The 27,944-nt window shown below is 41.5% G+C and overlaps 2 protein-coding genes across 5 annotated transcripts; both read left to right on the top strand.

Annotated features, from left to right (window-relative positions):
* Positions 1–1,120: 1,120 nt before the first annotated feature.
* On the top strand, positions 1,121–13,087 carry LOC138686534 (heterogeneous nuclear ribonucleoprotein M-like). Its single transcript, XM_069790233.1, has 3 exons — positions 1,121–1,305; positions 5,631–5,800; positions 12,571–13,087. The coding sequence occupies exons 1-3, from the start codon at positions 1,166–1,168 to the stop codon at positions 12,633–12,635; spliced, it is 375 nt and encodes a 124-aa protein (XP_069646334.1). The 5' UTR covers positions 1,121–1,165; the 3' UTR covers positions 12,636–13,087.
* Positions 13,088–13,253: 166 nt separating this feature from the next.
* On the top strand, positions 13,254–27,425 carry HNRNPM (heterogeneous nuclear ribonucleoprotein M). Of its 4 annotated transcripts, none has more exons than XM_009928280.2 (13): positions 13,254–13,479; positions 13,565–13,658; positions 16,173–16,370; positions 16,758–16,911; positions 17,987–18,036; positions 18,343–18,403; positions 20,406–20,507; positions 21,095–21,139; positions 21,544–21,618; positions 22,098–22,196; positions 24,960–25,741; positions 26,049–26,100; positions 26,991–27,425. In XM_009928280.2, exons 2-13 carry the CDS (start codon positions 13,581–13,583, stop codon positions 27,152–27,154), a joined length of 1,860 nt encoding a protein of 619 aa, XP_009926582.2. In that variant the 5' UTR covers positions 13,254–13,479; positions 13,565–13,580; the 3' UTR covers positions 27,155–27,425. The 4 variants fall into 4 exon arrangements, with proteins under 4 accessions (XP_009926582.2, XP_009926549.1, XP_069646332.1 ...); XM_009928247.2 differs by having other exon boundaries at positions 13,565–13,682; XM_069790231.1 differs by lacking the exon at positions 20,406–20,507 and having other exon boundaries at positions 13,565–13,682.
* Positions 27,426–27,944: the final 519 nt, after the last annotated feature.

Here is a 27,944-nt window from a genome sequence, read left to right as displayed (position 1 = left end):
CAGGAGAGGGAATGCTGCGGCACGGGGCTGCCGGGAGGCCACAGGGCTCTGCCGGGAGAAGTTGTCTCTGCCTTGGACTTCACTTGTTCTCTCACAACTCCTCCTGAAGCCCCTGTTGGTTCTCTGAGCCGCCTTTTACCCCCTGGCCCTCTCAGGGCTTCCCTAGACCCACCATAATGCCAGCTGAGATCCTCCTAGTGCCCCACCGCCCTCCGACAGCCCCTTGGGACCCCTCTGGTCCCCTCACAACCCTTCTCCACATCCCAGAAGAGTCTTTTTCCTCTCTGTGCCACCCAGGGCACCTCCGAGTCCCTCTGTACTCTCCTCACAGTGTCCCCAAACCTCCTTGTGCCCCCGTGGCATCCTTTGAGGCCCCTCACAACCCGCTCTCAGGCTCTCCTCATGCCCCAGAGCACTGTCTGCCCTGCCCGGGACCCCCATTTTGGGGTTTGAGCCCCCCTTCCTCCCCCAGGACCTCTGTGCTGCACACACAGAAGCTGCCTGGAGGTACGAGGTTGAGTTTGGGATCATGGAATGGGAGACTGAGAGTTTTGAAGACAGGAAAGGGGCCCTGCGGGCACAGTCCTGCCATCTCGGTGCGAGGCGACACTTGTCATGAACTGGAGATGGCCGCTGAAACTCGGTGAGGGAAAAACCAGGGAATCGGTGAGGGCAGCAGCTTGAGCGGAGGAGCGTGCGTGTGAAGCGATCCAAGAGCTGTAATCCCGTCAAAGATCCAAGAGCTCTAATCCTGTCAAAGGTCCCTACGTAAGCCTGATAACCGTTATGAGTACCAGCAAGATCCCCCGAGTTAGCTGGGGGGGGGGGGGGGGGCGGTCTTCCATGCTGGTGGGGAGCTGCAGCGTGCACATGAAGCATCGCCCTACGCTTTAAACCTCTCCCACCGGGGCTCCACGCCGCGCATGAACCCGACAGAGCCGGACTGACCGGCTCTGAGGGAGCAGCGGGGCGGGAAGCGTGAGAGGGACACGACAGATTTCCCCCCCCTCAGAGACCGGGATCGGCCCCCGCCAAGCCTGGGCGGGAAGGGGAGCGCTGCAGTGCGCATGCGCGGCGCCGTTGGCGCCCGCCCAGCCGCCCCGGCGTGCCTCGCGCGCAGCCCGCGGGGCGGGCTCTCCTCACACAAAGGCGCAGGGCTGGGAAAATGGCGGCGACGGCGGCGGTAGCGGCGGCCACGGAAAGCGCCGGCGGCAAAATGGAGGAACCGGCTGCGGCTGCGGCGACGGCGGCGGCACCGCCACCACCTAACGGGGCAAGCAGTGCGGGGGATGCGCCCCCCAAGAGGTAGGGTGGTCGTTGTGGGGCCGCGCTGCCGCCTGGGCCTGTCGCGCCGCATGCGGCCTCTCCGCGCCGCGGGCCTGGCCTCAGCCGGGCCGGGGCCGGGGTCGGGGTCGGGGTCGGGGCCGGGGCTGCCGCGCAGCCGGGGCGGGGCTGTCGGTAGGGCTGGGACTGGGGGGGGGCCTGGAGCCGCTACTGGGGCCAGGGTCGCCGCTCGCCTCCAGGCGCGCCCCGGGAACCCGGGCGGGGCCTACCCGCTGCGGCGCCGAGAGTGGAGGGCGCGGAGCCGCCCCGGGAGGGCGCGTCCGGGGGCTCCCGTCGTTGGAGGTCGGAGCGCGGAAGGAGCCGGTGCCTCGTCCTGGGCGCCCGCTGTACGGCAGCCAGGGAGATGCTGGAGATCTTGGCCTATCCCGCTTAGGAAGTGTTTCTGCGGGGCCTTAGTGGACAACTCAAAGCCTCCCCGAGAGCTATAGGGTGTGCCAGTGGGGTGGGTTTTCATGTTCTAAGCTAATTACTTTTTGTTCTGTAATAGCTAAGCTCTCCTCGGGCAATCATCTCTCGTACTGCTGCGATATTTGGAGCAAAGTGTGCTCTGCTTCGTGGTTGATCATTTGCCTGAGGAGTGGCTTAGGAACACGAGAGACAAACGCTGCGAGAGCTTGAAGGTGACGCCAGGCACTAAGTAAGGGTTGTGTGTCTGATGTCAATGGAATGTTACAGAAATTAAAAAAAAAAACAACCCACCCAAACAACTGCAGGGGTTACAATTCTAGGTCTGCAAACTTGGGGAAGATGAGCAGAAAAAGCCTGAAGTGCTTGTCCCTTTCCTATGTTAATGCTAACATTTTGGAAAATTTCATAGTTAGCAAAGCTTTTTTCAATACCAAATCTGTGGCATAAAGAGCACATTTTCTTCGGTTAATTTTTGGCCCCGGGCCTTAAATGCTGTGGAGATAAGAATCAGCATTTTGAACCTGATGTTCTGTGAGTAATGTTTCAGACTTGAGGTCAGATTTATCTGCTGTTCCTGAGGTGTGTTCCATAGTTGTGTGTCAGGCTGCTGGTTGCTGCAGGCTGTTACACCGGGGCATGTTGCATATCTGAAGTGTAACCCAGAGCTTACAGATCTTAATAACAGAGGCCAGCTTGATGGTCTGTAGTTAATTGGTGATAATATGGGTATGGTGAGGAGATGGCGGTGTGTCTCGGTTTGAAAAACTGCTTTTACCTGCCTCTGCTGCCTGAGTTTGTGGATTGTGTTTCACATGACTGAGAAGGCAGTCGGCTTTCCAAGTGTCACTGTTTGGGAAAAATGTCTATATTGATTTTTTTCCAACACAGAATTGTTAAACTGTGCTTATGGCAGCTGAAAAAATACTGACATACACAACTCTTTCTGCCTTCTTCCTGCCAGGTGGAAACAGGCATGCCTGTTCAGGAGCAGAGGTAGTCCTGATCCCAGAGGGTGGGGACCCTGGTGTCACCATGGCACACGATACAGTGACATGTAATATGTTCGCCAGAGCTAGGGAAGGATCTTCCCATCATCTTTTCTCCTCCTCCTGTTGAGTAGTTGGTACTTGGAGGATGTTCATGTCTTGTCTTGGATTCTGTTTACATCTCAAAGCTTGCTCTTGGCGACTGTAGCAGAGCTAATATGTAATCAGTAATTTGTCTTATATGAGGAGACAATTTATTCCTGGAAGTATAAGTAGAGATGTCTGCTTTGTTCTGATTTCTTTTCCCCTGGCCCCCTTTATATTTGGAGTTTCTCCAGAGAGCTTATCTTTTTATCTAGGTGCAATTTTGTTTGTAATATCAAGTTCCGTGTAGCGAAGCTAACATGTCTACATTGATAATGCCAGCGTCCATGTGAACATATTTTCAGTGTCCTTGGGAGGTGGGAAGGGGGATCTGCTTCTACTGGATTTTGATTCTTGCTGTGTTTAGTGATTTTTGGTACACTTGTTGGGTCTAGGTGGCATGTTTATGAAATCTTGCAGAGGAATGTGCATGATCATCTCTTTCTTTGGAGGAAATAAGAGCTTTCCTTTCAGTTCCTCCTTCTACACACATCACAAACAGGAGAATTTTTCTTTCAGTCTTGAAGCATTTCAGTTCTGTAACCCAAGGAAAAAAGAGTAGATAAGATATCTTCTGAAAATAACTACTTAAATGCACTATTTTCTGTAGATCTTGGGTTAGCCTTGATGTAAATGGATCACAGTTACTCAGAGTCGTTCCGTATTGGGATGGGCAAAGCTGCTGTGGGAATTTCATCTCACTTGCCCTTCCAACTTAGGGATGCTCACAGGCATGGTGTGTTTCGGAGGTGACGTGGGGCTCGTTCCTTCCTGCTGTGTAGAACTCCCTTAAAAGAAGCCCTAAATGCTCAGTTGTTTTCACACTTGGTAAGCACATCTTTTAAGTGATCTCTGTGGACATGTGCCTGCCTGTTCTTGTCCTTTTGGTGTGTCAAACCCATGGAGGTGGTGTCCGAAATCCTGCAAAAGAAAAAAAAGTTGCAGCTGAAGTAGTTTTCTTGACGTTTCTTTTGACCTGGCTGGATTTTGTTTTGCTGAATGTGATAAGGAGTATGTTCTAGGCTAGTGCTTGTCTTTAATGGCAGGTACTGTGGCTTGTCTGAACTCTTTACAGGTATATCAAAGCTTGAGGTGTTTTGAAGCTGACATGGGAGCCTTAAATGCAGGATTGCAAAAAATGTCTGCATCATACTGCATTACTTCGAAGCATGTTATACAGCAGTTCAACCCAGGAGGAATGTAAATAGTTCCAGTTTGAGGGATAACCATAAAAAACTGGGTGTAGCTTTTAACACCAGCACTAAATTTTGTAAGGTGTTAGAAGGATTGTCCTATTTTGAATCTATTTTTGGTTTTTTAATTACTTCATTATTCAAGAAGCTTTAAAAAAGTTCAGTGAGGGAAGGTCTAAAAATTTCACTTTTTGGTGAAATAAATATTGTACATAACTAAAGAACACTCTTTTTTTATAGACCTCTTTTCCAGCATATTACATTGAGAACCTGTGCCTCTTTCAACCTGAAGTGATACATGATGGCCATGCTTAGAGCCAAGTTCTGTCTGTGGTTATGGCTGTATCCATAAAGTACAATATTTTTGTGTGTTTGCTTGTAATGTACCCTTGTGGCTGAAAAAGGGTGGGCTGCTATGTGACAAAAATGGGAAACCCACTCAAATATAAAACTTGACGTGTGCATACTTGTGTCTTCCCTCCCCCTGCAGGCTGTTGTATCTGTTCAGTGATTGAAATGGTTCTAAAGGAATGGGCACTGTTGATGCAGGAGTGTGTTTACATCAGAGCCAGAATGTCTGATATGGCTTGGACTTCGCAGGGCTACATAGGTCTTAAGTTGAGCAAAAGCTCAGTGTATGTACAGATAAGTTTTAGAAACTTTACCAGGTTTTTTGACTAATGTGTTCTCATGAATTATTTCTAAAGATGTATTTCTGCATCTTCTCAACCAGCACAAAGTGAGCAAGGAGATTAATTGGATTAGTTAAAGGAAACCATGTTAGGCTGAGGCTGAAGTGTTTAACTCTCCTGTTTTTTTAAATACTGTTACTCAGTGGCATTTGTGTCCTCTTAAGACCTGATGGTCATCTAGGTTGGTTGAGAAATAGTCTTAAATTCTAATTTTTAAATTTTTGACCCGTTAGAGCGGATATCCTGAAATAGTTAAAAGAACTATTCAGTATGTTTGTTGGAATGCACAGAGGCTTTGAATTTGTGTTGTCCGAAGACTGTATTAATTGGAGGAGGAAAAAAAAAGTGTTTTGAGGCAAGAGTCATTGACCTGAGTGTTTAGTTAGATACAGGAATATTTTGCTAAAATTCTTCTAGCTAAGACTACAAATGTGGTGGGTCAGTATATTTTTTGACTTAAAGGTGTTTAAGCAGTATAGTGTGCTAAGGAGGAAATAGGGTGGACATCTGGTCTGGAGCATCACGAGGAGATGGAGGGAGGCTTGGTCGGCTTTAAAGAGATTTAGCTTATGAAATCAAAAACTTTGGTTACATTGGATATATGTGGGAGAAAATAGTGGGTCTTCATGACACAAGTTGTCTGCTGTTAGGAAATCTTTGTTACAATATACTGTGTAGCACTGGTACCATGTGTACCAGCTTTGGTTGAAAGGTGTACAGTTTTACAAATAATGTGAATGGATGACACTTTGCAAGTTTTGATTTAGTTTTAAGAACTTAACAAGTTATGTTCCAAGAGGTGGTATGACACTGATCAAATGCCAGAGTAGTTAATGTGTGTGATTATCTTTCTTTGCTTGCAGTGAAGGTGAACGACCAAGCCAAAATGAAAAAAGAAAAGAGAAAAGTGTCAAAAGAGGAGGAAATCGCTTTGAGCCATATGCTAATCCTGCTAAAAGATACCGAGCTTTTATTACAAATATTCCATTTGATGTGAAGTGGCAGTCTCTGAAAGACCTGGTCAAAGAGAAAGGTAATGTACAACTCAGGTGGCCAAGTGATGTCTGTCATCTTACTTGTGGCTGACTTTGTAAACTTAAGAGTTGAAGTTCTGGGTGGACTTAGTGACATGAGTTTTGTAAAAGGTCTTCTTGAAGCCTTTTTGGGTGCTGCACAACATCTGCTCCCTGGCAGCCTTCCAGATGGCTAGTTCCTTTATAGGCATGTCGGCATATAGCTAATAGTGCTTCCTCGGAGATTTCAAAGAGTATTTTTCTTAGGGGGGGAAAAATACAAGGCTTTTATCAGATTTTAGCCTTGACATGCAACAAAACTTTCTGAAGTATTTTAATGTCTTTTGGACAATAAAGGTAGTTATTTACTGCTGATCTGGTGTGTGCATATATAGCTGTGTCCCCAAACATCGTAGTGATTTGTGCTTAGATAAAGATCCATACTGCCATTTGATAGTAGTAAAATGTATTTAAGGGTGACCTGCAAAAAAGAAAAATCGGGTTTGTGCTTTGGCATGTGCTGCAACACAGTTAGGGCTTTGGAAATCATGTTCATGGTGTTTCCCCCTTCCTCACTTCTATTTAACTGTCCCATGTCAATGGGAGCTGCCTTAGTTTGTTGACTGTAGCATCTTCATCTGTTGAAGAAGATGAAGAACTTGAGCTGACTACTCTCAGGTAGTGACAAGTCTAAATGTAGTGTTATTTCTTTAAGCTGATGCCCAACTTACTAGTTTTCAAGTCACCTTGGAAATGCAGCGGAGTGGCAAGAAAATACTTGGCTTCTCCATCATTAAAATGTCTCAAAACAAGTTAAGAGTAACGAGTACAACCATTCCTCTTGTGGGTCACTTCTAAAATACATAGCCTCAGTCATAAATGTCTCTCAAAATCGTGATCAGTGTTCACTTGTGTTTGAACTAGGTAAGGAATGATAGTTAATGTGTTCACAAGGTGTGGCCTAATGAATGGGAAAACAAATTTCCAAAGGGTTTCAAAATGTTTGTCTTTGGAGGCAAAATAGAACTGAGTCTGCGTAACGAACTTCAGGACTATAAGCCCTGGGAAGCTTCCATAATTAGAGGCTGTGAAACGATGATGCTTGAGATTTAGCAATGGTTTTCTGTAATATGAAGAATTACAGTCTGAAAGGCTGCTTTAACAGGCCCTAATTATGAATGGTCCCTTGCCTTAAACTATGCTTTCCCTTTGCTACACAAGATACATTGGTTAATAGGAGTATCTGTATGTGTAGATGTCTAATTTTAAGTACTATGTTGAATTCCGTTCCAAGTGTCTTGTGGTTTCTCTCCAGTTCACGTGGATGGAAAAGTCCGGTGTGAGATTGTTTCCTGCCTTGCTGTTCAGCTGCTCATTCCAGCAGATACTCCTAGGGGAACATTGAAACCTCTCCATTCTGTCTGCAGGGCTTGTTATGCTAAATATTGAGAAGCATTGTTCTTGGTTTTTGGGACTGCTTGTTAAAATATAACAGTTTAGATCTGCTGTGTAGTTGCGATTTGTTCTAATTAGTCACTGACTTCTACCAAATTGGTGCTCTTGTGCTGTGCTTGAACTTGCTCAATCGGTACTTCTTGATACAAGGCATAGTAGTTCCAAGAACCAGGAATGTGACGTGGAAAAATCTAAACGTTAGAATTCTTGGTTTGTAAGTGTAAGAATTACAGGCCAAATGTTCAAGGTTTTGGGAGCATGTGAAACAGATCTGTACACAAAGGGTAAAGGTAGGCGTTTCATGACTGCTCCATCGCTTGGCAGTTGTGAAGACTGAAGCTGTTAGCAGCAATGGCATAGCAGGTTGCTGAACGTAGGAGGAGTTCACCTCAATCGGCTGTTTCGCGTCAGTAAGTATGGTTTAGGAGACATGAGCTTTGAGGTCTGCTCATATTTCTGCAACCTGGTTTTTCAGATGCGTACAGTCTTCTAAAGGTGACATCTCTCAAGAGTAATGCCTTGGTTCAGTCATTTCAGTGTATTTGTTGGTGAAACTCAATTACAGGTATGCAGTATGACATAGTTATTAATGAAATTAAAAAATGTTCTTGTTTGAAACTCCCTTGTATTGGCTGACAAACACAAGGTTCTACTAAACTGATGTAATCAGCATTGATAACTGGCAATTGGTGAATGGCTTCAGGAGAACAATGAGGCAGCAGTTCTTCAGCATGTAAGTGGAGTCTAAATGTAAACATGATTGAATGCTAAACAACTGTCTTAATCTGTCCCCCAACAAATGGCTCTGTTTTAGGGAGAAAAATGGTAGTGCTTCATGGCAGCTGGCATAAGTGAGGTGGTACCATATGATAAAAAAGAATTTGTGTTTGAATTTGAGATATTTACCGATTCCTTTAGGAAATACAGAATTTTGTATTTTAAACCTTTTTCCTGACCAGAGTAGCAAGATGGCATACAACACCAGGAGAAAGATTAGCTGTAAAATGAGGCAATAATTATGTTCTGCTCTTTGCAAAGTCAGGAGCAGTTGCAGTCATGGCCACGTTCATGTCACATTGGAAGATTCCAGGACACCCCAGAGACTGTTTGTATTAGCATGGTTGTACCCACATTTACATAAGGCAGAGCTGTAGCAGGCATGCTTACCTCTTCATATCAAAACCTGGATGTGTGAACAGATATGAGGAAAAGAAGAAATGAAGCTTTCCCAGCTTAAACTTTCTGTGAAGAACAGCAGCTGCTAAACTTCATGTGCTGCCTTCTTTCTTGCTCCATCTCCAGAAATGTTTGGAATCTTTGTGGCCTGCTAAAGATGTAACTCCTGCCCTCTTGCTGTTGTACGTAGTCTCAGATGTTAGTACCGGTCCCAGATGTTAATACTGGTGAGCACTTTTGTTACTTTGGTACTAATAGCTGTTACTCCAGTACCTGAAGACAGCTGTTGCTGGAGAGTCCCCTGGGTTTCAGTGCCTGAGATTCTGTCACGTTGTGCTTGTAGACTGAAGTTTTAGGTAGGCAAAGAGGAAGGGATGAATAAGCAACGTGGAAATGCTGTTCCACATCTGACTTGTTCTCCCTTACTTTCAGTAGATGTGCTAATGAGTTGCTCTATTTTCATTGGCCTTAACCATTTTTTGAAGGAGGCACTGTCCTTCATCAATGGCTGCAATGATCTTTTTCACTCCCTCTTTCCTGCCTGGGCTCTACAGAGCCAAAATTACCCGTGTTTTTTTCTGGGTTCTCTCATGCAAAAGTGAGATGTCCCTTCCCCTACTCTGAAAGAATAGCTTGTGAACTCTTCTCTGTTTATACTTTGGGAAGAATGTTTTTCTCCTCCCCTTTTAACTAAAGCTTTGTACACGTATAAAGTGTGTTTCTCTTCTGTCTCCCCAGCCCAAGCACCCCATGTAACTTTTTAGGGGTTGCCTGTCATCAGCTTTAAACTGTAAATGAAGGAGGAGCTGTGACCAGTTCTGAATTGCTTTACGCTGGAAGTATTAGGCTTTTGATGGCAGGGTTCTCTTGCATCAGTCACGTTGCTTGCAGTTCTTTACTTCAGAAGATGGTGGGATATCTGTATAGTTTTGGTAATGTTTGAGAGTCTTCCTTCTCTATGTATTTACTTTTGACCCTGTAGGCCAAAGAAATAGCTGTGATATAAAGCATTTACCCCTTTTTCAGTTTCTGTGCTGCTTCTCTTGCTGAGACTTGCCTCTCTGCACCTTTCATGCCTTTCAGAGCTTCTTGGTTTGTCAGTAACTGTTAAAATCATATTGCCCAACTTTAGAATCTTCAAAGTTGACATCTATGTCTGAGCTTGTTATCTTAGTTACTTCCCAGATATGTCTTTAGGGCTAGGTGAATCCATCTGAGCCATGCCTCAGGCCACCATATGGACGTATTTATCTGAGCTTCCTGAACAGTCATTGGAGAGTATCTGAATGCTGACAGACCAGCCTGGCTTGAACATCTTAATTTTCTGTATAGATAACTTTGGGAAGTGGATATAAAGTTTGAGGAGAAAAAAAAAAGACTGCAGTGATTACTGGAGATTACTTTGGTTTGTATTTCTGGTTATTACAATGATTTCTGCTTGTCTCAGGAAACGCTGAGTTTCTGAACTTTCTCAAGTGTGAGTTTTAAATAATAAATCAGTCTGCTCTAAGTTAAGTCTTAAAGACACTATGGGGTACATGTTCCTTAATTATACTTGCATTTACTTAGCGCTAGTATTTTCTGCAAGTTTTATCTCCCTTTGGAGGCTGGTTCGGCAATAAACTCGAGTTCCTTAAGTAACAGTCTCTTGTGCTTGAGTGAAATTTCTTCACTTGTGGATATAGGATATGTTTCCTGATATAAGCCAACTGTTCTCTAGCAGAACGAAAATCTGCCTGCATCACTGTGCATTTCTTTTGCCCTCTGAAGCAGGTTTAGTACAGGAATATCTGCTGTTGGTACTTTTCCATGGCTTAATTGCCTATGTGCTATCGTAGGCTACCCTTGTCTGCTAATGCTGCTTTATCCCCAGTGCCTGATGTTCTGATATACTGTGGCTTGGAAACTAGAAAAAAGTCAAATGTGACCCAGCATAAGTTCTTAAAAAAAAAAAAAAAGTTTCCTTTTCCAGCCTCAAACAATAGTCTCCTGGAAGAAGTGTCATGTTGAATCGTTTTACATGTTTTTCAGGTGAAAAAATGCATTTTTACTGCAGTCGTTCTGTACTCTGGACTTGGTGTCTTGGATACTGAACTGTTACACTATTTGTGTCGTTCCCCTCCCCCTGCTTTTTTTTAATTTGGCTATTCAGGAAGTTCAGATGTCCTTTGAAGGAAAACAGCTACTTCAAGATGTATATTTAGTTTTTAATATAGGTGTCTATAAGGCTTGAATGTGAAGCATTGAGCAAAATTGGCACATACTAGATTTTCTAAGTGACAAAAAATTGCTGCTGTGATAGACTCCTGGAAATCTTGTGGTTCAGAGGTCAGAGATTTGTTAAAAGAGTAAATGTTAAATCATATTTAATATGTTATGTTCAAGCTTGGCAAACTTCTTTGGAAGTGTTTGTGTGGATCTGAAGTAAGAATTGTAGCTGAATTTGATTACTGGTTGGGAGAGGAGGGTCCTCAATCCAGGGCTCAGTAGTGTTACTAGGAGCAAAGTCACAGACTTCTAACCTGTGACTTCTGGCCTCTGTGAAATGGAGTGGTTTTGTATTGTAGGTAATCTGGGAATTTGTTGTCTTCCTACATAAATTGTTGAATCACATTTGCATTCTTGATCAAAGTTTGGTTGGACTCTGGCTGCTGCTGTTGAGATGGATGGCTTCAGAATGTCTTGGTAATGCTGAATATTTGGACACGCTACACGGCCACCATGTACCACCAAGGACTAGTCCAGGAGGACTGTTGACAGTGCAGTCCCTTTTGCTACACAGGCTGTGGAAACAATTCCATGTATACTACATGATCTCACACTGTTCAGATTACAGGATGGAATTAATTTGTTAGACTTTATTTCAAGAAGTATTGTTTAGATAGTGAAGCTATGGCTAGTAATCGAACACTCTGATCTGCCCTGTCCCTTTCAAAGGGACTTGCTTGTTAGCCTCTACCAATCTCAAACACTGTCCTCATAAAAACGTGAATGGATCAGTTTGTTTATTCTGTCTAGCTAACTGTTCTTTGGCTGGAATGCTGATATTGCTAAATTTTTTTGTTTTTAAATAAGAAATGGAGATTAGAAGAAAAAGTAGTGATTTCATTAAGCATTCCTTTTCTTCCAGCTTTGAGAGAGACTTTTCAGGATGTTCGTATTGCATAATGACACTAGGTGTCCTATAAATGACCGGTCCTGTGGGAGGTCAGGCTGAATGCCTCTTCCTCTCTCTGTCCCTTGCTAAGAGGTAGACTCTTGGATGTGAGACTCCAGTTCCTTGCTCAAAGTATGCTATCAATATTCAGACTGGGTCGTGGTTTCCCACAAAGATTGCTTTCTGCCTGTCGGATAATGCAACTTGGAGTCCTCCTGTCTTAAACTTTAAAAACTAGGACTTCTAAAACCCAAAAGAAAAAGTAAAAATATGTTTTCTTCGATTATTCTTCTGTATGCCAGTCACTTCAAAGGCAGCAGCCATTTCGGTAGTTGTATTCTGGAGGTACACGATATGGTTATGTGGTCATAAAAAGGCAATCCTAATCTTGTGAGGAAAGGTGCAGATGTAGTTTTCCAGTGCATTTTGCCTTATTGCTGTAGACAGTTTTGTCTTGAGAGCAAATATGGAAGACTGTTTAATACTACTTATTGAAGCTAAAAAAAAAGGACTTTATTGTGGCTTAACAAAAGGCTAAAAAACTGCTGAAACAAATAGTAGGCAGTCAGTGATCTCTTGGTCCAGGCTGACTCCCTTTTTGGAAGTTTGTCCTTAAATCCAGGGAAGAGCAAATAACCGTTCAAGTTCTGGACTATGGAGACAAGATTGAATACTATGTAAAGTGAAGGAAACTTGTTCTTGCAGACTTTCCCATGGATTTGGATTGCCTCAAGTAATGAGTGGGTATTAAAGATCAAGGAAATTGATATTGTGGAAATAGCTGGCTTTTGAAGTGGAGGAAAATCAAGAACATGTTTAACTGTTTTAAGACTTTACTGCATACCTGTAATTGTCCAGTTTTGTGGTCTAGAGAACATGGAGTGTTTCTGGGCTTTCTTATAAGGCAGAGGCTCCATACACGGTTGTTGATTGTTCTAAATTCCCATTGTTTTCTTGGCTTTTCTCCCTTGGTATATGTGTCGTCTGGAATCTGATTTGTAGTTGGTGAGGTAACATACGTGGAGCTCTTAATGGACGCTGAAGGAAAGTCAAGGGTAAGTGTTTGAGAGATTTCTTCTGTGGATTTTCTACATGACAAATGTAACTGTATGGTGGCGTGGAACGAAACGAAGTCAGGAAGGTAGAGAGTGTGTATGCTTAGTGGCTATAAAGTAGGATTGCTTAAAGCTTCTTTTGGGGTGGGGAGGAGGTGGGATGGGGCCTTGTAAACAGTGTTAGGGTGGTCTTCCACTGTGTTCAGTTGGCGTTGGCTGTTTGAATGACCCATGGACCCTAGCAGTATGTATAGTGGTACGGAATATTAATGTAATACTTGTGTTTTGGAAGACGTCACTGTAGCGGTTTGCTGAATTTGTAAGGCCAGTGTGCAAAAGCAGGTTTTGTAAACTACACTTCCTGTGCCAGTAAACAGAAGTCAATTCCTAAATGTAAATGTATATTGCCTTCATAGGTACTTAAGTCCTTTAGTCCAGTGACAGTATCTTACAGGGAAAAATAATAGGAGCATACTTAACTGTACTGAAGGATATGGATTTAGGGTGAGAGAATATGGCAAGGGTTTTGCTGTATGACAGAGAAGAACAGGTCACATGAAGCGTGTGGTATTTTTTTTCTTGGAGAATCGGGACTTAGTTCTGTTTGTTACAACTTCAGAAACTACAGTTTAATCCTGTTAACGCATAAGAAATTATATCTTATGGAATTCAAGTATTGAAGGCTTTATTGGGTAAGATTACATTTATTTTTGCTATTAGGGCTAACTAATGTGATTTGACTTTTAAAAAAAGAATTTTTTGTGTATATTTTGTGCTTTTACTTACTTTATTTCTTCTTTCTTCCCTCCTCTCCTCCCTGTTACTCGCCTGTGAAATCATCTCATCAGGGATGCGCGTAAGTTCACTTATGAATTTATAGCAAGAAATGAGGAAACTCTTAAAAAATAAGCAATGTTCTTAGATGTCTTGTATCCCCACAGTGTTGTTGAATTCAAGATGGAAGAAAGCATGAAAAAGGCTGCAGAGGTTTTGAACAAGCATAGTCTTGGTGGAAGACCATTGAAAGTGAAAGAAGTAAGACGTGCATCTGTTCTTTCAGTATGTTGAATTTGAAGGTGAAGGGGTAGTTCTTAGTCAAGATTTATGTCTGACTCATTTGCAGTTAAGAATAATTGACAAAAGCTAGAACTCATCAAATAGGATTAACAAAAGACAGTCAACCTTTTTTTTTTTTTACCATCAGCTTGTACTGCTGAACTTGAGTTTGAACATGATTATCAAGACTAAACTTGATTTAAAGAATAGGTGCTGATGGTAGCAATGCAGAACTTGGATGAAGCAAGAGTGTGGCTTTAACTGCAGGCATACTTGTTTAGTGATTTGAAGAAGAAACCTGCATAAGTGTTGTTTGTTTTTGACTGCCTTCCCTTTTAATTCTGCATCATAATGAATGTATTTTACAAACAATTCCACAGAATAAGCTGTTTTCTGAAATACTTCAAAGATCTATTTCCATTTTAATGGCTTTGCTATTGTCAACCAGTATGACATGCTCAACTGTACCATGAGTTAATTCTTAACCATTGACAAGTTTAAAATTTTATTCTAGCAGTTTGGAACCTGTCGCTGCACTGAAGGTTCAGTTGAACAAAACCAAAAAGGGACTTACCCTAAGGCCAAGAGTCAATGCTAACACTGAAGTATGCGAGCTATGTTCTTGGCTAAGCAGGCTTCATATTCTGCTGTGCCCTGCCCACTTAATGGTGTGGGGTGAAAGATGTCTGCATAGGTATAAGGTAGTGAATGTGTGCAGAAGGTCTTCCCTAGGTAACCTGCTTCTTGCTGTAGTCTGAGGAGCACTTGGGAAGAAGGATGGGGACAGCAAGTGGCAGCACTTCTCAGATCTGGCAGATTCTGTAAATAGAGTAATGAATTCTGGGAGCAGCAGCCTGCTTCTGGGTGTAAGCCATCTTCTGGTGCTATTGACTGCTCGCTACCCTTTAAAGAAAAGAAGAGGTGAAATGGAAGGTTAGAAAAACATAGTTGCACCTGGAAGTCATCAGGCACTGACTTTTCTGAGAGGCCCTTGGAAGAAAAAGCTGTTGAGAGTGGGCCACAGGCTACATCTGGGTCAGTTTTCGTGTTAATGATACACCATTGGTACTGAAGTCAGGTTGCCCTTTGGTATTAGTCCTTGAGAAGAGTTGGTTGTAATTTGCCCAGCTCTTTATGAAACTGTTGTCATACTTGAATATTTCTGCCTGTATGACAGATGACAATTTCAGATACTTGAAATTGGCGAAGAAGCATTTTACCAGTATTAGGGAATTTAGCAACATTTTCCTCAGCCAAGTGCCCCAGTCTGACTGTGTGGAATGAATTAATGTGGATGGCCGTTAGCACAGGTTTTGCCAACAGTCTGGTACATACCTCTCTGTGTCGGCTGTGTCACTGCTGAGGAGCATGGAGGCCTTCAAGTGGCATAATAAAAATCCTGTGGCAGATCTTTGCCTGATCAGAAGACTTTAGTTTGTATGACAACCACTCCTGGCTTTCTGTTGGAGCTAATCTGGTTTTAACCAATATCCTATTTTAACAGTGAAATAGGAAATTTTAAATTGAGAAGTGACTTGTATTCACTTTAATGTGTTCTCCACCTCAGACTACTATGATTTTCTGTAGCTGAAATAATAATGTGAAAGCTATCCTTTCTCCTGTTTTCAAAACATGCTATTGTTTAGTCTTAAAATTCAGATCAAGATTCAAATTAACTCAAATAGCTTTTATTTTTAAAGCATCTGTATTTCTGACTAATTAATTCTATTTGACATTTCACTTTCTTCAGCAGTCTTGCAGTGCTGGTGCATTTTGCTCACTGAATACAGTGTGATGTTTCCAACCTAAGTAACCTGAGTTCACCTTGTATTGTGAAGGTGCTTACGTTCACTTTCAGTATAAAGTGAAGTGACAATAATTAATCTTATTTCCTTCCTTGAATTCTTCATCCTATGCTTCATGTTCTCTGGCATGTCTTAAAATCGTGAGATTATGTAGTAATAGGGGGATACATTAAAAGTTTTTTTTGGGTTAGAAAGCCAGTGGGGGGGGGGGGGGAAGCATTGCCCAAACCAACATTCGTGAAATTTTACACACTGTATCTTGTCTTGTAAAGAAGTCCAAGTGCAAGGTAAATGAATGTTGCATTGTTCTGAAGATGCCAAGAGTTAGTTGGCGTTTTGTCTTCCAAAACCTCTCCAATGCCATTTTGGGTTTATCAGTCTTTGGAACAGATGTAACTGTGAGGTTTATTGTTGGCACTGAGTAATAGAGAAACACTTTCAGAGCTGGGGGAAATGCATGAGTAGGAATACCTTGCTAACTTGAAGGGTGCTGGCATATTGATTAAAAGAAAATAAATTAGTAGATGGCAATGGTATGTGAAATAGTTGGCTGGAAACCTATAGGGAGCAGATAGCCCTCTATAAAGGGAAACCCCTTCCTCTTTTTACTGTTTTAATCATGCCACTAAATCCCCACATGTTTAGTGGAGTCCAGAGGGAATGGAGTATGTTGTTTCTGTTTTTGCAGGATCCTGATGGTGAGCATGCCAGGAGAGCAATGCAGAAGGTCATGGCAGCAGCTGGTGGAATGGGTATTGGTCCAGGCCCGGGTGGCCCCGGCATGATCAATATCCCGCCTAGTATACTCAACAATCCCAACATACCCAATGAGATCATTCATGCCTTACAGGCAGGGAGACTTGGAAGCACTGTCTTTGTTGCAAATGTAAGTCCTGTGTAATCTGTGAACAGAATATCTGGGTCTTAACTGAGTTAAATCTAATGAATAAGAAGAAAAGCCTTAGACTTTCAACTCTATTCCAGTAAAACTGAGTAGTAACTTACTCTGTGGCTAGTCTTGTTGATTGTGCTAGTGAAGTTGTAAATTAAATGTCTATTAATTTGTTACGGTGTCTATTAATTTGTATTTCCCAACAAAGCCAAGAATGTTGCATTAAGCTCTAGCATTCTTTATGCTATTTAAATTTTATCCATCTCTGTGAAGACTCTTTGTTTCTTAACATTGCTGTTACTGGGAAAGGAAACATAAGAACACTAAAGCTGTCTTTTGATGGAAATCTTTCTCATGCTTCCAATATCACTTGTCTTCCAGTTGGATTACAAGGTTGGTTGGAAGAAACTGAAAGAAGTATTCAGCATGGCCGGTGTTGTGGTTCGGGCAGACATACTAGAAGATAAAGATGGCAAAAGTCGTGGGATCGGCACTGTCACTTTTGAGCAAGCTATAGAGGCTGTTCAGGCTATATGTATCCTTGAAGAGTAATGATGGTAAATAGTAGGCAAATGACTTGGTAAACAAAGCAGGATGAAAATAGAAATTGTAGTATTACAAGTGAGACTATTGCCATATCACAGAAAGTCAAGCCATTGCAGTGGATGGAAAACGTAAGGAAAACTGAAAAAGAGAAAAAAGTCCATCTTGAAAGAATTGTTGCTATTTGCTCGGAATCGTTAATAAAGTGGATTCTCTTTCCCACATGTGTTTCTAGCCCAAATAATAAATTTCTGTCTTTAGGTTGTAGCTAGTATTAAAGTGCAACTTCTGAGAAAAGTTTTGTCTTAAATTCCTGTGATGAAGGTAAGGGAGGAATGCAACAAGTCTGTTTGCAATGTAAGATGGCTTGACTTAGCATGTTCCTCTGTTGCCTGTATTCTTACACTGTGCAAGCGATGGTTTGCTACATAGCAATTGACAAAAGCCAAACCAACCAACAACAAAGTACAGATACTACTGTGTGCATGATGTCTCTACTCATGGCTATGGTATAGAAAGGAGAAAAATATCTGCCCCCCCCCCCCCCCCCCAAGTTTCTGTTTGAATGTTAATTCCATTCTGCATGTGCACCTAAAAAGTTGAGCCTTGTGGGAGCAAGACTTACAGAAATTTCACATGATTCATTAGCATGGCATACTTCAAAATCTGGTTATTTGTTGATTTGGAAATGTTGAGAACTTTTGCATGTTTTCTCCTGTTTTAAATGGCTAAAGTTACTGATGAAACATTTCAACAGCTAGGCTGGTTTGGAGTTGCATGTTGAGTGATCTCTTAATGAACTTAGTCTTAACCAGAAGAGTATTTTTAACTTGTGTTTTAATTTAAAAAAGCCATTCTTTGAATATTCAGTTATTTGGATTTCAAAGCTTTTTAGTTTCAGAGAAGGCAGGGGGACTTGTGATAATCTGTGAATGATAGTTTAAGAAGTGACCTGGAGAGGTGTGCTTTTCTGACTAGGTTTTCGTACTCTGCATCAGATAGCACTTGAACCACACAAAGTCTTAAAGCTTTAAGTGCTTGAACAATGATCCTTAATGAAACAATAGCGATGTTTAATGGACAGCTGCTGTTTGACAGACCGATGCATGTAAAAATGGTAAGTACGTTCAAATGCTTACTGCTCTTTGAACTGGTAATTGTGCTCCTGATTTTGGATGATGTGTGGTTTCAAGGTTGGGTTGAAATATGGTGGGGGAAGTGTGTGTGAGTTGCCTAATTCCTGGTGCCAACTCATGCCATTGGGGAAGGCTGATTCTGATTATTTTGCTAAAAGACAATCATAAGTACAGTGAATATTGCATTAGGTTTAAGTTTGTGTGGTTTTAATTTAAAAAAAAAAAAGGGGAGGGGGCAAGAAAGAATTTCTTTTCTTGCAAACTTTAATGTATTGAATTGTGTTTAGGACGAACGAGCCTTTCCCAAAGGAGACTTCTTTCCTCCAGAGCGACCCCAACAACTTCCTCGTAAGTCTCTCCTGCATGACTGAACATGTTTTATTTTTTTATTTTGCTGTTCAGCAACTGGGGTCCAATCCCAGCCCCAGTAAGACTCTGGTCCAAACTTTGGAAAGCTGGGATCCAAATGGTCTAAATAATATCAAAGGGGGAAATAGTAAAGAAGAGCTGCTCAGTCTTGTCTTTTTTATTTTTGGATACTTCTTTCAGCTCATAGCTAGAAGCTTCTCTTAAAACAGTATCCCATTCACGTTCTCAAGGCTTCCAGATCTCTCAGTTGCAATTCAAAGACCCCAATGCCTTGTAAAACTACTGTTAATAGTAGGATTTAATGGAAACATAATTAATCAGTCAATAGGGAAACATGTGCCTCCTTTTACTTGATGGTATTCTGGGTATGTAATGTTTTTCCTTCAATTGAAAGGGCTAAATTGAGGACCTGAGAATCTTCCAGGTCTTCAAGTTTCTAAAGGGGATCTTATAAATATATATCGATACCTGAAGGGAGGGTATAAAGAAGAGGGAGCCAGGCTCTTTTCAGTGGTGCCCAGTGACAGGGCAAGAGGCAGTAAACATAAACTGAAACACGGGAGACTCCATCTGAATATAAGGAGACATTACTGTGAGGGTGACTGAGTACTGGAACAACAGGTTGCCCAGAGAGCCTGTGGAGTCTTCATCCTTGGAAATATTCAAAAGCTGTGTGGATCTGGTCCTGGGTAACCAGCTCTAGGTGACCCTGCTTGAGCCAGTGGGGTTGGAGCAGATGACCTCCAAAGGTCCCTTCCAACCTCAACCATGCTGTGATAAGATCCTAAAAGTATTGAACAGGAAGAGTCTGGGTTGGAAGGGAAGAGCTAGACGTGGGAGAACACAGGCTTAATTTAAATACAGCACAAATGTAAAGTGTGGCTGTTAACGTAATTCTGTTAATTCAGCCAGTTGCTGTTTTCTTGGGCGTGGGAACCAAACCTGTTGTGTGCTGCTAACTTGCACAATTTTAGTGATCATCAATCCATTTATCCCTTAATTAGTTCAGTTTTCTGTGTATCTGTCAAAGCCTTATTTAGCAGCAGTATCATTCATGGTTGTTATTGCTGCCTTGACTTTCTATAATGGTATACCTCTTTTTCAAGAGAAAGTCACTGGGTTCCAGTTTAATTATCTTTGTATAAAACTCAACAAATGCCAATGGAAGCCTGTTTCTTGGCCTGTATTGGGGTGGGGAAGGGGTATCTTGTGTTGTTTTAAAACAAGATTCAACACTTCCTGTGTTTATTATGCTGAGCTGTAAATGAGGAAGTCCTCTTCTCATAGGCAAAGAATGCCATTAACCTGTTGTTTGATGCAAGTGCAAGCAGAGAACTCTTTCTTCCTGATTAACCATAAGGAAAATATGAGGGCTTTTTCTTCTTTCTTTGGACTGGGGAATCCTTAATTCATTTGGGTACAGGAAGATTCAAAATTATGCCTGGGAATGATATACTTTGTTTGCTCAGAGAAGAGGCTGGCTGTGTGCTCTGAATTCTATAGGTGGCTATCATAATGATAGGTTGAACTTTGTGGTTAAATTCTTACCTACAAGGGGAGAACCTTGGCAAAGGTGGAAATAAGCCATTTGTCAATCAAGGGTAATATTGTGCAAAGGTTAGAAGATCTTTATACTAAATTGCCCACTCTATTCTCCTTAGACTGAGGAGTTGCACAAAATAAGCAGTGTTCTAGCCAGTTATTTTTCAGGAGTCAGCTTAAAACCAACCAAACAAGCAAGTTTTCTCAGTAGTAAGATGGAAAATGGATTATGAGAAAAAATATTTGAGATAGTTTTTAGTATATTTCAAGACACATCTACTCTGGATTTACTATACACTTTCATGCTTTAAGTACACACCCCAAAGTGGGAACACAGCAAGCTTTTTGGAGAATGGAAGTCAATTACTTAAGAATAAAACTTGCTGTTTTGTCAAACTATGGAAAGAAGGCTTTTTTGATATCTGAATATTTTCTTCAGATGGTCTTGGTGGTATTGGCATGGGATTAGGACCTGGAGGTCAACCTATTGATGCAAATCATTTAAACAAAGGCATGGGAATGGGCAACATGGGACCTGGAGGTAAGAAGATTACTCCTATGCTTTTGTTTCATGAGAGCTTTAAGCTATGTAGAAGGTAGATAGCTTTGTTTTGCCTACACAAAAAGTTGAAGTGTTTAGGAGTGTTAAAGCCAAATGAGTTTTTGTTGAGCTAAATAATGAGCTTGATAATGGAAACTTGAATTTAACCAACTGCTCCATTTTTTTTCACTGTGGTCAAGGCACAGCTCTCATTTTCTGACTCTTGAGCATGAGCAGCAGACACTGCAAATATACATTAAACTTTTAAAACCATCTGTCACTTTTAACACTTATTAGTGGGCTTGCAAATCTTTGTTTAGGATATGTTTAAATAGCACAAGTTTTAAAGAGCCACCTAAAAAGTAGCACACATTCAGCTTTCAATTTATAAATGCCTATGGGTTTTTCCCCTTTGCTGCTTTATTTTCTGAGAAGGAATGTTGCAATCTACTCAGAGTTTTGTCACTTGTAAGCTCTTCAGTCCAAACAATGGACATGTTGTATGGTCTCTATTTCTACAGCCAGTCTAATGGCTGAACTTTTGTAGAATTACATCTGCTATATAAAGCTTTCTCTTTTATTTTGAGGAATGGGAATGGAAGGCATGGGCTTTGGAATGAATAAAATGGGAGGTAAGCTGTGTTTTTTGACATGTCTATAGCTTGGGCTTTCTGAAAGTCATGTAAACCTAGCCATATGTGTCTATCAGGCATTTGTGTTCTTGGAAATCGTCACCAATTTAGTAATAACTTGTTCCTTTTTGAGTATTAATAAAACTGCTGTAGGTGTGTGGGGAAGGGTTAATACTTCAGATAAAACATGACCAATGTTTTTGTCATGTGACCTGTTAAAAGCTGCCCTTGGTTTAGGAGATATGGTGTGACAAAATTCTGACCAAATTTTGTTTTGTGAATCTGTGGTACAGAGTTGTCTTGGTGCCTGTGGAAATGTTCTGTGAAAGCAGCTTATGTGGGTGAAGTGTAGTGTTAAGTTGAAATGCATTGCTAAAGAATCCTTGAAAAATATTTTCTTTTAGGAATGGAAGGTCCTTTTGGTGGCATGGAAAACATTGGTCGCTTCCCAGCTGGAATGAACATGGGCAGAATGAGTGGTAGGCATTAGGTTTTTTTGTATATCCGACTCCTGACTTGGGTTGTCTGAAAGTGTAACACTGGAGAGACTCTCTAGACTGGTCATTTTCATCTTCTCAGCTTTTATTGGACAAAACTTAAAGCTTACAGCTGACATGGTGTCTGCAAGTCACTCGTGGCCTCTGAGCTGCAGAAGACAAGTGATGCATTGAGGTTGTCTTGAAGGACTGGTTTAGAAAGAGATAAACTGTGCTCTATCTCGATTCACCAGAAAGGCTTCTCCATTGCAAAGTGGCTGCCTCAAATGTGTTTGTCCATATTGAGATGAATCCTGCTTTTTGTTGTTTTCTTGGTCTCAAGAAGACATGATAAAATGATCAGGAGAACATAATTAAAAACTTGCCTTGCTGTTAATCTTTAAAAATTATGCCTGTATTAAAACATTCTCTCAGGAGTCATTTAGACACCCTGAAGAACATATCAAACTTAATCTTTTCAGAGATGGATCGTGCCATGGGTGGAGGATTTGAGAGAGAATTTGGAAGAAATGAAATGGGAATGTCTCGTAGTTTTGGAGAGACCTTGGAGAGAGGAATAGGTAAGTATAATAAGCTAAGTACTTTTACTGCCTGCTTTTCGTAACTGAAATGTACATAAAAATTGTGTGGTTTGTTATAACAAAACAGACTACATTTTATATATATTTGCTGTAATAGTTTGGTTTTGATCAAACTCCTCAGAGCTGTACAGAAGGCAGGTGGATACACTAGTAGTGATCTGTGGGGCTGTGTAATTTCAGTTGTGACAGGAAACTGTCTGACAGTCTTAATACACTGCCTTGTGTCTTGAAACTTCATGCTGAACTTCAGTATATGTGTGTGGCAAAGAGGAAGGTTCTGAGTGATGCATGACCCAATCCTGTCACTAAAATGTAGTCTGTGGCCTAGACAGCAGGGAGGAAAAACATGGTGAAACCTTAATTGCCTTCCTCTCCTCACAGACATTTTAGGAATCTGGTATAGACTCACACATCAGATGACCAAAGAGAACGCCTTACTGTGCAACTCATGCAACACTAAAATTAGTGTTCTGTTGGTCTTTCCTTTTGAACCCCAGTGGGAAAAGGAAGACTATCAATATAGCAAATAACTTGGTGTAAAATATTACTTGAACTGAGCAAGGATAGTGCATTGCTGTTCTGTCTGTAACAGCTTTGAGATGGCAAAACGTATTAATCATGCTTTGTGGAAAGATTCAGAACTTGAACATTTTTAATGTCTTCTGTGAGCATCTGTTCTGTGTGTGTACAGCTTGATTCAGCCAGTTCCTGAGATTGCTCGGTTATTGCTGTGCTCTGTTAATTTTGATACAACCTAAGTTCCTTTTTAAAGGAAGTGAAATGCAGTACACTGTTGCTGACACAATTCAGATGACTCTATAAAAATTGGATCTTGTATTCAAGGAAAGGTGATCTTTTTTTATAAGTCATTAAAAAAAAAAGACAAAAATACCCTTACCTTAAAATTAAGGTTGCAAAGCAAATACAGCCTTCAAAAAAACTCAAAGCCTTTAAAGCAGCAATTCAGTTATGGTAACTCACTTTTATTTTTGTATATATATATATATTGCATAAGGCAATAAAAAATAGTTTTGAGGGAGATACTCTTTAAATAGATAAGCAATATTACACATTAAAACACTTTGGAAAAAAGATTACTGACAGACTAGAAAAAAAAATATTTTTAGACTGTCAGCTTTGCTGGCAGCTGTCCATTTTTTAAATGCTACTGGTAAGATACTGATTTTTTGTTTTCACTGAAAACAAAGTCCTGCTCCTTCCTGCTGCCTGTATAACATTTAGCTTCCCAGCAAGTTGCCCAATGACTGTCTGGAAATATTGAGTACTTCATTACTGAAATAGTCCAAAACTGCAGAATTTCTAAAACAAAGCTGAACCCAAATATCTCAAAGTAGGCAGACTTCCCCCCTGGTTCCCAATTTACAGAATTAATTTTATTTGCTTGATGACTGAATCACAACATTTAATAACCAAGAGTTGGCTCTGCCTGCCTGCACAGGTTTAGCCCTTTTCTGGGAGGCTAAAAACAAATGCACAAAGCTGCTGGCTTTCAGCTGAAGAAATACTAAATGTTCATTACTGTTGTTTCTTCATTTAATAAAAAAAAAAAACCAAAAACGCCAACTGGCTTGCACAAGTATAAATGTCACGTAACCCCAAACCCGTCTGTGTTATTTGAGGTACTACTGAAGCTCAGAATACTGAAGCAGGATGAGTGCTGTTCATAAATGTGGTTGCTTTGGTTTTCTTGGCTCATCTTAAGGTTACGTAATCTTGCTTCTCATCATTAAATATATGTAGATAATTTAAGTACGCATTTTCTTCAAGACTTTTTCCCCTCAAATAGGAATCAAACTGCAGTGCAAAACTTGATTTGATAGATAAGCTAAGATCCTTTGTACAACAGCAAAATAGCCTAAACTATAGGGGAGTGATCCTTTTGCTGCGGGAACTCAAAAGATTGTAGCAGTGCCAGGACAGCTAAGTCAAAAGATTTTATGTACCAGATATAGAAACCCTATTCTTGCTTGTGTTTTATGGCATAGGCAACCTTTTTATATTTATTTCCACATTAAAAGGCCAAGCATGCTTGTGACTTTATAGTGGTCATTCTGCTGTGGTTCTTGTGTGGAATTTGCTGTATTTTTCTTGGAGTTCTGGTGATGAGAGGGCTTTTAGGTTTGGGCAAACTTTTCTTGTAAAAGTCTCTCCCTGGCTTGGCAGAAGGAATGTTTGAGTTGTGTGGCAAGGATGATACGATTTCATTTCTCTTCCAAGCAATCTGTATTTGAACTGTAATTTCAGTTACTAAAGGACTACTCTTGCTGTGTACTCCCCAGTGTACTGCACAGGGCAGCTAGCAGCTAAGATTATATTTAAAGTACTACTTTTGCCACCTAATCTTCTCCTAGGTTTGCATATTCCTTCAAAATTTTCTCCTTTGGGTTTTTTTTTTTTTTGGAAGGCTTTCTTTGTGCATACAGAAGTTAAGCTCCTTAGCTAATGTATAAACTTTTCTCCATCCCAGCTGTAGTATGTGGTCTGATGAGATGACTGCCCCAGCTAAATCATGTGTTGTAGTTGTGATTGTCTGTATAATCAACAATGGCACTCTTCTTACTATCTGAAATAAAACTTTGCTTCATACTGTGCTGCAACAGAGCGCACAGCTTGCAGTCGCTTTTCTGAGTAATGATAGAGCTTAAAGCATTTCAGTAGTGTAAGGATGCACTAGGTTCGTTTGTCCCTGTATGACTACTGATAATCTGTGTTGTGTTCCAGGTGGTGGAAATGCCAGCATTCCTGGGATTGAGAGGATGGCACCTGGCATTGATCGTATGGGCTCGGGAATAGAAAGAATACCTTCCGGGATGGGGCATGGGATGGAGAGAGTAGGGTCAGAAATAGACAGGATGGGTCTTGTTTTAGATCGCATGAGCTCCAACGTGGAGCGAATGGGTTCAGGAATTGACCGAATGGCCCCTCTGGGCATAGATCACATCGCTCCTAACATCGAGAGGATGGGCCCAGCTATTGAGAGAATGGGTTCTGGCATAGAAAGAATGGGTTCTGGAATAGGCTTTGGTATCGAGAGAATGGGTGCTGCCATTGACCGCGTTGGCACCACTATGGACAGAATGGGATCAGGCGTAGAACGTATGGGTTCTGGCATGGATAGAATGGGTATAGGTATGGAGCGTATGGTCCCTGCTGGAATGGGAACTGGAATGGGTCAGGTGATAGAGAGAATGCCAGCTGGTTTGGATCGCATAGGTGCCACTCCTATGGAAAGAATAGGAATAGATCGTATGGGTGCTGCTAGCATGGAGAGAATGGGCTTGGAGCGCATTGGAGCCACTAACATGGAAAGAATGGGTCCTGCTATGGGACAGGGCATGGGAGCAGGCATAGATCGAATGGGACTTGCAATGGGAAGCAATTTTGAAAGAACAATGGACATGGAACGTGGAAACTTTGCAGGCAATTTTGCAGGCTCCCTTGGAGGAACTGGAGGACCTGCAGCTGGGGTGGCCAGAAAAGCCTGTCAGATATTTGTGAGAAATGTGAGTAGCCTTCTTCCTACCTCTCCTTCACAGATCATGAAATTAATTGGTACTGACATGTTGATCTCATCTGTGCTCGGTTGACTTCAGTCAGAATATCTAATACTGGATGCTGCCAAAGGTGGAGTTAGGTAGGCTTTTGTGAGTTGAAGCCATTTCCTTAACAGGAGAAGAGCTCTCTTCATCTGTAAATGAAGATGGTGAACAATGGCTGTCCCAGGATGGAAAGCATGTTTTGAAGAGTTGGCAGGGCTTGCAAGTTGTTCAACGGATCCTCAGTAATGGTCTGTTCTTTTTCTCTTCACAGCTGCCTTTTGATTTTACATGGAAAATGCTGAAAGATAAATTTAATGAATGTGGTAAGTTACTTTATCACTGGTAATTAATCTGAGAATTGAGTATGAATTAAACAGTAAGTCGTGGCTCTGTATGTCCCTGACACTAGTATCTTAACTAAAATTTCACTCAGACTTACTGAAAAACTAGATCTCAACATTGACGAGTGGTGTGAGGATGTTTACTATCTCTGCTATACCAGCAAGAGTTCTGCAGTGTTGAAAAGAAAGAAATGCCTGGCCAGGTGATAACCCAGCTAACACGTGCTTTTTCTGAGCATTTGTTCCCTTCTCCATCTCAGGGGCTGGGTTTATCATGTGGATAGCCTCTCTGTAGTTGCAGAAAGAGATAGGAATAGAGATATGGAAGTCCTGAGAACTGCTGAAAAGCACCTGCACAGATTCTTTTACATCTAAATGAGCATAGTTGTCTGGGAAAACTGTCCTTAAACTAATTGAAAAAATTCTGAATTCAGCTGCTGACTGTTGAGGTGTGCTGTTCAGCTTCAGGCAGTTTTTTCATGGCAGTAGTTGCTGTGCCCAGACCTTGCTCCCCAATATCTTGTGCTGCTCATCTGATGGCAAAACCAAGTCCCAGCCTCATCAGTTATGATGTGAAGTGGGCGTTGACACGTTGACAAGGCTTGTTAGCTTGTGCTTTGTGCCATTCATCTACTTCTGGTGCTGCTGCTTGACCGAGAATTGAGAGAACCAGTTTGAATTAATTCATCTCTTAAACTGAGAACACTTCTTTAAAACAATGACTTGGTAAAGTTGTGCTGCAGCTTTAAGTTTCAAAGTAACGGTAGCTTCTAAAGGTATACTTTCTGTGGCTTAAGGTAGAGAACTATGATTTGAGAGAGAGTTATGTGGTACCTGCTGGGTTAAACAAGACCCTCTCTTTTCTTTTTAAGGTCATGTGCTGTATGCTGATATCAAGATGGAGAATGGGAAATCTAAAGGATGTGGTGTGGTTAGATTCGAGTCCCCAGAAGTAGCTGAGCGAGCCTGCCGTATGATGAATGGGATACAGCTTCGTGGGAGGGAGATTGATGTGCGAATTGATAGAAATGCTTAAGTAGTTGCCTTTTTAACACTGATACCAGATTTTTTGAATTTGTATTTTTTCTTGTTAACCATTTTAATTTGACTGGATGTAAAGGTGTTAAAACAATTCAGTTGCTTTCTGGAGTAATTTTAATTACTTTTTTAACAAATGGATTTCCATTTTACTGTTTTTTGCATTGAAACTGCAATGTGCACAATCTTTTTTTGTAGTTGTGGCATCTTGTTGACATTACAGATGTAAACAGTACGACTTTGATAATAAATGCAAGTTAAAGATTTCAGTCACAGCATCCGTTACTGGCAGCACATCCTATGCTTGCAAAAATACCTGTAAACTGAGCTCAGTAAACTAGAATTTGTATTCTTTTGTGAAGTGTCAAGAATGTTCCTCTTGGTTGTTGGTTTATGAGAGTATGAACTGGTCTTTAAAATGATGCATTTGCGCAGTCGCATTAGTGTTCAAGTGTCTTTGGGGTGCAGGGGACTTCCCTTTCCTGTATCGGACCTAATTGATGACCGCTCTTAGCAAAAGGCTGGTAGCTTCATTTCTCTCCAGTGGCAATGCTGATTTTAAAAAAAAAAAAAAAAAAAAATCAATAAAATATCCTCTACCTTCAGTTGTGTCAGTGCCATTCTGACGGCCTGAACTGAAAATGGGACTTAAAATCCTCTTTTTTTTTTTTGTTCTAATGTGGAGCATTTCAGTGGGGGCTGTGCACACAGGTGTATTGGTTCCAGTCAGGGGTGAGGTGCAGCAGGTAAGTGGCAAACAGCTGCTGCAGGTGAAGGGCAGAAGGTGG

This window comes from Haliaeetus albicilla, chromosome 8 (genome assembly GCF_947461875.1).
Source record: "Haliaeetus albicilla chromosome 8, bHalAlb1.1, whole genome shotgun sequence".
NCBI classification, from domain to species: Eukaryota; Metazoa; Chordata; class Aves; order Accipitriformes; family Accipitridae; genus Haliaeetus; species Haliaeetus albicilla.
The sequence above is the reverse complement of the archived record's forward strand: the minus strand, read 5'-3'. Positions and strand labels throughout refer to the sequence as shown.